This window comes from Condylura cristata, unplaced genomic scaffold (genome assembly GCF_000260355.1).
Source record: "Condylura cristata isolate star-nosed mole 26May11 unplaced genomic scaffold, ConCri1.0 scaffold00017, whole genome shotgun sequence".
NCBI classification, from domain to species: domain Eukaryota; kingdom Metazoa; phylum Chordata; class Mammalia; order Eulipotyphla; family Talpidae; genus Condylura; species Condylura cristata.
Window position 1 is genome coordinate 5,638,757 of NW_004567118.1, and position 8,881 is coordinate 5,647,637.

Below are 8,881 nucleotides of genomic sequence, written 5' to 3' on the forward strand. Positions count from 1 at the left end.
CTCTCTCAACTCCCCCCAACTTGAGGGGCAGGGAGGGATTTTGTAAAATGCAGCTGTGTGTCCATCACCACCACCAGCTCCCCGGCTTAAAACCAAGCCCGCTGGCTCAGCCTGTGACCTTGGCCGTCGAAGCCTCTGTCTGCTCCTCCAACGTGCAGTGGGGACATAAACCAAGCCACAGGGCTCTGAGGTCACACAACACCAGCTGTGGGAAAGGGCTTTGAAAGCCGTGAGGTGCTCCCCGGAGGGGGGGCTGCATCACCTCCGTCCGCAATGGGGGCAGCTTGGCGCAGGGCCGGGCAAAGAGGCTTCTCCCTGCATAGGGGTTCCTCACTCCTGGGGCTCGCTCGAGTTGGCTGCCTTTGACAGTGATGGGAGGAGGGGAGTAAACATGCTAAGATCAGGGTTACCGTTATGGGGGAGGAAGTTTTCAAATGGGGGATAGCAGTGACTGATCAGAGAAATCAGAGGAAGCGATTGCAGAAAAGCCCTTGGCCCTGCGGGGCGCGGCCGGGGTGGGTGGAGCTGGCTTGCTGGTTTGGGTGCAGACTTGGAAGCAGGGATCCCCTCTTTCGCGTGGGCTGGGAAATCTGACCTAGGGGCTCCAGTGAAGGTCCTTTGATGAATGACGGTCCACCCCAGAGGGTGGAAGGGACAAGCCAGGCATGTTGAGGCACCCAGGGACTAGTGAGAGCAGGAAGCTGGAGGGTCCTGCAGGGAACAGGCGGCAAAGCTGCAACTTAGGCCCAAGTCTGCCCGGGCACTGCCGCCTGAATGCTGGGCCTGCTGCCCTGCCGGGGGAGTAGGGGACCCCTCACAGGGCCCCCCAGCCTGGGGATGAGCACAGGGCCCCCCAGCCTGGGGATGAGCACCAGTGGCGGGAATACCTTTGACTAGAGCCTGTGAGGAGCAATCCTGGGCAGTTCGTCTGTCAGCCGGATGCTGTTAGCTGCAAATATCAGAAACCCCAGTGCCACATGACTTGAAAATAAAGGTGTTATCCAAGCAAACAGAAGTCTGGAAACAGGAGGCCTCCAGGGCCAGGGACTCAGCATCCCAAGACATCAGGATCGGGGTTCCTTGCCTATTTGGTCTTGCATCATCCAGTCTCTCCCACCTGCCTTCACGCAAGGGTCTCAGGCGAGCTGGTCTTTTTGGGAGCAGAACCTTTCCCAGAAACCACCCAAGAGAACGTCCTTTCTTCTTGCTGCTCCTCCCAAAATCAACTGGCAAGGAAGAAGGAACTGCTCGAGTTTAGATTTGTCTCTCCTGGCAGTTCAGAGCTTGCCTTGGGCACACAGCAAGAAGGGCCTGTGGCGGGCAGGGGGTGGCCCTGGGGGAGGCGCTCAGGTCTGCTGCACCTCGTGCCAGCAGGGACACCCATGCCTTGCAGCGCAGGGCTCGCAGCCAGGCAGCCCACGCTGGATCTGACCCGCAGGAAGCCAGGGTGCAGGCCCAGCCCATGGGGCCTCTGTGGGTTCCACTCGCCCCCCACTTGACAGTTGAGCATCGATGAGCCTGACACAAAGGTAACAACGCTCAGCTTCTCTGCATGTGATGGGGTGGCTTGGCTGGTGATGTGAAGGGACAGGGACCTTCAGAGACAGCAGCTGTGTCCCCTGAGTGCTCTAGCCTGCAGGCAAGGTCCCCTCGCCGCTGCTGGACATGCCGGGAAAAGCACCGTTTCCCTCCGCCGTGGGGAGAGTGGACCCTTGGGAGGGAGACGGCCTGCGGGGACTCTCCACAGCTGGTGCTCACAGAGCCCCCACGGGAGGTGCCCGTGGCCGGTGGGGGTGGGGGACCCACCGGTGCCTGTGAGTGGCGCACATCAATTTCCAAGGCCTTGTGAGGCTGTGGAAGAGGAGCCTGGGCCAGCTGAGGCTCCCGCCCAGGGGAGAGAGGGGTCAGGTGGTAGGAGGGCGGCAGGCAGGTTTCCCAAAGACTGAAGCTCAGATTAGACTGAGGCTCCTGACATGTGCTAAGGGAAGGAACAGAAAAGGCTTTTAACTAAAGAGATGGGCTGGAAACAAAGAGGAGCCAGGAGGGAATCGGGGCCTGGAGCCTGTGGTGCGGTGTGGGGAGCACCCCTCCCCACTGTGAGGAGGCCGGTTTTCTTTTCTTCTTTTCGGGGGTTTTTTTAATGGGAAGAGGTGGGAGGGGAGGGGCAGGTGCCTCAGAGGGTAATTGACTGGGGGACTGGGGCTCAAGGGCCTGGTTACCTCTGAAGGAGCCTGTCCCTGGGCCCAAGCCCTGGGGCCCGGTGAGGAGTCACTGGAAGTCACAGCCTGGCTGGTCCGCGCTCTGCTTTTGGAGGCTGGAGGCAGGGCTGGGGGCGGGGTGGGGGGGTGCAGTGGCCTACCCAGCCCTCCCTGCAAGCTTGTGCTGTGTTTTCTTCCCAACACTTCATCTAGGGCACTACTAGCTGAGCAAGGCCAGGAAGCTTCGGGGGACCCCAGTGGCTTTCAGTGCTCACTGCTGCAGGGTCACCTGGGTCTCCTGACACCTGCCTGAAGTGCAGATTCCTGACCCCATGCCAGAGAGTCGGGATGAGGGCCCAGGAATCTGCATTTCCTCCCCCTCCCCCCCCCCAGGGATGCAGGTGTCCCCAGCCCTGTCCACACAGAGGCAGGGGGTCTGCTGGGCTGTATCCGTGCTGACCAGTGAGCGTCTGAGTGTCGGACATGTCAGGGCCCCCACAAGGCGCAGTTCAAGGCTGAGTGACTACTTGTGTGTGTGGGGGGGGGTCCTGCTGGGATGGCAGATTGGAAGCAGTGAGTGCCTGCGCCCCACCTCCGCTTCCCAGGGGTGGGGCCTTCCTTGGGGAAGTCCTCACCCCTCGGTTCCTACCACAAGACCTTCTACCTACAAGCTGCCTCCTGCTGAGGTGGGAAGGGGCTCTGAGGGCTCTGAGCTGCGGAGACCCAGCCCACTGCCGGCCTGGGCTGCTGGTGTCCCTCCCTGCTCTGAGGACACCCAGAGCAGCGCACCCCTGTGGCGGCTAACCCAGTGCTGCTTCTTCCTCCCTCCCTCTCCTTCCCTGCCCCGCCCCCTCCCTGTCTGCCTGTCCTGGGCTTGGCCTCCCTTGTGCTTCTCTGGTGTCTGCCTCCTCTCTCCGCTCAGTAACCGTGGGCCTACTCGCCCACCCAGTTCCGGGGTCCTTGGGTCCACCCCCGTGCCCCCTCCTTTCTGCCCCCCACGCCCTCCCCACCGCCCTGTCTCAGGGGTCCCTCTTCAGATGATCCCCTGGTGTCTTCCATTTGCAGTTAGCTTTCTCTTGGATTTGTGGAGGTTTTCCATTTTTGAAAACTTCAACTGGGGGCCGCCGGCATGAAGGCTCTCCCTTCCTCTCTCTGACCCCTGACCCCTGTTTTTGTTCCAGGCCACTAAACCACCTAAAGAGATGAGCGGGTCAAATGAGACCTCGAGCCCCGTCTCAGAAAAGCCCTCGGCTTCCAGAACCTCCATCCCTGTATTGACTTCCTTTGGGGCGAGGAATTCTTCCATCTCCTTCTAGAAGCCCCCTCACGCCTCCACTCCAGCCTGTCCCCTCCCTTTCCCCATCATTCCTCCCCTGCACTTCTTACCCTCATCTCCACCCCTGCCACCCCATTCTCCAGATCCTCCCCAGGGTTGCCAGAGTGCGGCCCTCCTCAGCTATCTACCATCCCCTGTGGGTGTCTTTGGTTTAAAAAGAGATTTGCTTTCAATTATCTTTTTTTTTTTTTTTTACAAAACAAACAAAAAAGCAAGACAGTAACATGAAAAACCAAAACACACCACCTTCCTTTGCTTCCTGTTCAAAACGGCCACTTTCCACCTTCTGTCATCGTCCCTCCCTTTTCTCCTCACCCTGTCCTTCCCCCATGTCCATCCTGAAGTTCCGACCCTCCCGGCAACTTCTGAGGAGCTCTCCAAACAAACTGAGCCACGAGACTTGGGCGGCGAGACACCCCCTCCCCTTCCTCAGACACCGCCCAGGAGGAAAACCTGGACCCTGAACCAACTCCAGTAGCAGGCTGGAAAACGGGGTGTAGGGAGACGCCAGCCCCGGAGGCTCCCCTCTCCTCTGACCTGGGGGACATGACTGAATTCTGCTGCCCTGGTGGACCTGGAGCCAGCTGGACGGACCGGAGAGGGAAGTTGATTCGGGCGGGGTGGGGTGGGGCCACCCCAGCTGCTCCCGGGGCAGGAGCTGGCTTTCTGGGGCCCCTTCCTGTGGGAAGAGCTGCTGGCCTGGGCCCAACCCAGGAAGGGCCTTTGGAACTGCTGGCTGTGGGTGGCAGCTGAGCCAAAAGCCTACCGCTGGGGCACTGCCTTGGGAGAGGGCAGCCTCGCCAGGGGCCTTTGGTACATTTAGTTTCCTAATTTAGCACTTTAATGACATTAACTTATTTAATGGGGTGGGGTGGGCAACAATGAACGGGCTAGAAAATTAGATTTTGAGGCCTGGAGGGTGGGGAGGGTCTGGTTGTGAGGGAGACGGAGGGAATTGGGAGAGGGTCCATAGGGCACTAAGCGGACAGCTCTGACCCCGCAGATGGGGTGACTGGACCCTCAACCCTTGTCTTTGAGCATTTGCAGGGAAGGGGTGAGACACGGCTTTAAATGGAGAGTTGGTCACCCCTGATAATAGCCTTGAGGGTCCCGGTGGTGGCCTGACCCGTTAGCCAGCACCCCAACCCAGGGCAGCCCACCTTGCAGGGGCTTTGGCTGGAAGGCTTTGGCCTGATCCTGAGGTGGGAGGGAGAGAGGAGTTTTGGTTTTCAGCCCCAGCCCAGATGAGGGCACAGTGAGGGGCTAGTAGTCCATTATGTGTTTGGGGAAGGAAGAGGATGGAGTGGGGACCCCAGGGGGCAGGATTCCTATTGAGCACAAAGTCAGGGAAGCACAGGAGAGGGGCTTAGAAGTAGTGTCCCTGTAAGCACAGAAAGGAGCCACTGGAGGAGCAGAGCTTTCTAGACCTTGGGGCCTGACGGGAAGGTGGGTGCTTGGGGGAGAGCCAGAGGGGGCTGTTGAGGGTTAGGGAGGGAGGGGAGATCGGGTTGTGTTTTTTTCATTTCTTTCTTTTGTTTTATTTTTGTTGGTTCATCCTTGTTTTCTAGCTTTGGATCATTTTTGTACAAAGGCAAGCAAGCCTTTTTGAAAAATAACAAAAGAGGAAAAAAAGCCCTCAAAAAAAAAAAAAACCCTGGAAAATAGAGAAAAAAAAAAGGACCTCATAAATGATGCAATTACTTTTAATTGCAGGCAACTCTTTACATTTAAGTGAAGTGTCTTAACATTTTATATTGTTTTAAAAATATATTTACATATTATATATATATAATATACGTAATATAAATATATATAAATATTTAAAAAAGAAAAAAAAAGAAAACCGCGGCGCTCTCTCCCTGGCCACTGTTTTGGCGGGGGAGGGGACTGGAGGGTGGCACGTCCGGCTGACTTCGTGGTCCAGTGAAACGGTTTGGTTTGATTTGGCTGTACAGAGACCCCCTGACTTGGGAGGGAAAGGGGGGGACGGCGCCCCTCCTCCCTCCGCTCCATCACTCTTTGCTTGCTACTTTTTGCTTGCCCCTGCGCTCCCCAGCCCTGGACCTGAATGTGCCCCACCGTCGTCGTCCTGAGCTGACCGTCCCTCGGTGGGAGGAGAAGTGGGAGGCGGTGTCTGTCCGCAGGGGGCGCTGGCGAGCGCGGAGCCCGGTGGCGCTTGCATTGCTTCCACTCCGGCTTCTGCAGCTTCAGGGGCTGAGGGCACTTGCCTGCATGCAGTTGTCGCAGCCGTGTGCGCGGACGAGTCCACGCCCCTGTGTATGGCGGGAAGCGTGACGCGTGCACAGGGAGGCGTGTGCGGAGCCGCCCAGCGTGTGAGAAGGTGCATGGCGCGAGTGTCGACATGTGGACCTGCAAGAGACGTGTTTGCACGCAGGTGACGTGCGCACAGAGGGTTGCGTGGCAGTGCATGTGACCTGTGTGAACGGCGCGTGCGTGTGCACGAGTGTCGAGGCGTGTGGGAGTGCCTAGCCCTGTCCCTGCACCACTCTCGGCTCCCCTTCCAGCCCCAGCCGCTCGAAAGCCCGCAGCACGTCAATGCCCCCCAGCTGCATGCGCCTCGCTACTCTGTCCATCAGTGTGTGCTTGACCAAGAGAAAATTAAGATGTCTCGGGGACCCCTGTACCAGGCCCCCAGCCCCCGCTCACTGTGCTGTGTTACTCGCATGGGGGGTTTCCGCTCCCACCCGGTCACAATATGCTGTTTCCCCAGGAGCCTTAGGCCTGAGGCGCTGAGAGGGGTCCCGGGTGGGGCCCCCCAGAGCGAGCCCGGCTCCACACCCTGCCCCGTCCACCCTGTAGGGCCCTTGTTGGTGTAGCAGTGACGGCTTCTGTGGATGTTCTGTGACCTCTGTCAGTGTAACTTGACAATTTCTAAATGGAAAGGGTTGCTGTGTTTTCTGTCTCTCTCTTTTCTAATGTCCTTTTTCTTCTCCCCACTTCCCTGCTCTCTTCCCTTTTCGGTTTTTCTAGCCAAGTGTTTGGGGCTTAAATAAAACTTGTTTCTTTTTCCTCTCCTGGATGTCCTTCCTACAGGCTACTGACTCATTATTTTGTCTTATCTTGGAAGGTGCTGGGATGGAGGGGTGAGGGACCCCTAGCTGAGAGTCGCAGGGAGGGGCCGTGACAGGGCACCAGGAGCCCCTGGGAGCCAGCACTGTCGGGGACACGGAGGGACACCGCTGACTCCTGCCGGCACCAGCTCTCAGCCGGGAGCGGCGAAGCCTGAGTCACTGTGTATCCACCAGCATCATGCAAGTTGTAGGATCCAGAATGAGGGTTGGAATCCAGCTGTGCCGCGCCCCAAACCCAGTGCCTTCCCCACCACGCCCAGCCCAGGCCACGGCCTCGCAGGGTTGGCCTCCGCGGTGCCCTGCGGCAGGCCTGGCCTCCTGCTCCAGAGAGGCGGCTCTTCAGAGTGTCTGCCCGGCCTTTCAGGAGCAAACCTTTGTTCAGAACGGTAACTCACATAAAGTGCATTTTACAGCTCAGCAGTGTAGACGTGTGCACGCACTCACCAACACAGTAGTGAGCGACTCTGCCATTTTCTATTAAATTCTAAACACTGGGTCATTTATGACCCTCTGTGGTAAAAACCCACATCACGGGAAATACTTGCTCTGAAGACCTAGTTTCAGACCTGTCATGGCGCATTTTCTCTTTCTTCTCTTCCAAGGCCAGCTGCCCCCACTTACCCCCGATCTCTGAAACTGGAAGAGCCCTGGCAGGAGGGATGTCGGTCCTATGGCGTGGGTGGCCCTGGCCCCTGACCCTGTCGCCAGAGCCGACAGACCCCTCCCGATTACAAGGCCAGAGCCCAGCATGCCCCTGGGTTTTCTTGGACTTTTGACGCTTGTCCCCGTTGCTGCATGTTCTAAGGGTCCTGAGGTGCCCTTCCAGGCACGCTCCTGCGTAACTGGGGGCACCTGGGGTGCCCCATCCCTGTTCCTTCCATCCTGTGAAATAATGACACCTTTCTGGAGCTCACACCTCCAGCCCTCCCAGAACTCCGGCCACACTGGATCTCAGTGGCCAGGAGCCTCTTTGGAGACAGAGACGGGGGTCTACAGGGATTTCCCACTCGGGGCACCGCTGGCCAAGCAGCCCTCAGCCTGCATCCTTGTGTCCTTCAAACAATGTGAGCAGATGGCGCCATGTCCGTGCTATCCAGAGCGTTGCCGGCCCCCAGACCCCCACTCCCTGACAGCTCGACATCCAGTAACAAATGGGATCACCCCTGCACGAGCTGTGCCATGCCCTCTTTCACCCCTCAAATTCAACCTGTTGAGCGCGGCTGCTCTGCCCGCTGGGGTCATAAAAGTCACTGTCCAGCAGGGGGCGGTGCCGATTCCCCAGCAAAATCGCGCAGCTCTGCAGCTGGCGGGCAGCGAGGGAGAGGGCCACCTCTCTGAGGTCACAGCCGAGCGGAGACCTTCAGAACCAACGAGATGGCAGAAGCGTCGCAGGAAGACAAGCCCACCTTCTGCAGCTTTGCCCACCCAGCGGGCCTGGACCGGCCGCTGGCTATGCCCTCGAGCAGCAGCTGTGGCTGGCGCGCTGAAGGGACGGGGTGGGGGGTGGGGGTGGGGGCCCCCCCGCAGAGGCGAGACCCTCAGGCTGTGGAATGAAGCCTGAGATGGCGGCCCCCGCCGGGCGGGCGAGCTCACACTCACCGATTCGCCCTGCGCGCCTGGGTGGCCCAGCGTCTGGGCCATGCACTCTTGCGTGTCCCTGGCGGAGACTTCCAGAAAAGCTAGCGGCTGTGGGGTATCTAGTGGCTGCGTGTCCCAGGCAGAAAGAAATTCCTGAAGTCACCTGTGGATTACAGAGAATGAATGAAGCCCAAGCAGAGGAAGGGGGTGATCTGTGACGTCCCAGGCTGCACAGGCTCATCATCGGCCAGGCAGCTTGCCAGAGAAACCTGGAGCCCTTGGCAGTTTATTCTCTGATGCTCCCCGCAGCCCCCCCCCCACCCCACCCCCACCCCCCGCTGAGATGCCCAGCCCCTGGCTCAGTGCCCGCCCACGCTCCCCGAGCCGCCATGCGGCAACGGGTGAGACTGCAGGTGTGGACCGTTGATACTCTTGGCTGGAGCCCCGATAATGGCCACGACCTGCAGGGGGATGGGGCCTCCTTTGGGAGATGGGGTGGAGGCTGGCCCGGAGGGACGTAGCAGGGAAGGTGGGCTCTTCTCTGAGCCAAGGGGGCCCACTGGGGGGTTTAAAGGAAGTGACAGATCTGACACTAGCTCCGAAGTCGCCTCTGATGGGCGTAGAGGTGGGGGCAGGATCCAGGGCAGAGCCTTCCGCAGACTCGCTCCAGCTCGCGC

The 8,881-nt window shown here is 59.1% G+C and overlaps 1 protein-coding gene across 1 annotated transcript in view; it reads left to right on the forward strand.

Annotated features, from left to right (window-relative positions):
• SRCIN1 (SRC kinase signaling inhibitor 1) overlaps positions 1–5,025 on the forward strand; it is a 60,104-nt gene extending 55,079 nt beyond the window's left edge. Inside the window, 1 exon segment of the mRNA XM_004684271.2 lies at positions 3,380–5,025. Within this exon segment, the coding sequence (XP_004684328.1) occupies positions 3,380–3,514 (135 nt within the window). The 3' untranslated portion in view covers positions 3,515–5,025.
• The last annotated feature ends 3,856 nt before the right edge of the window (positions 5,026–8,881 follow it).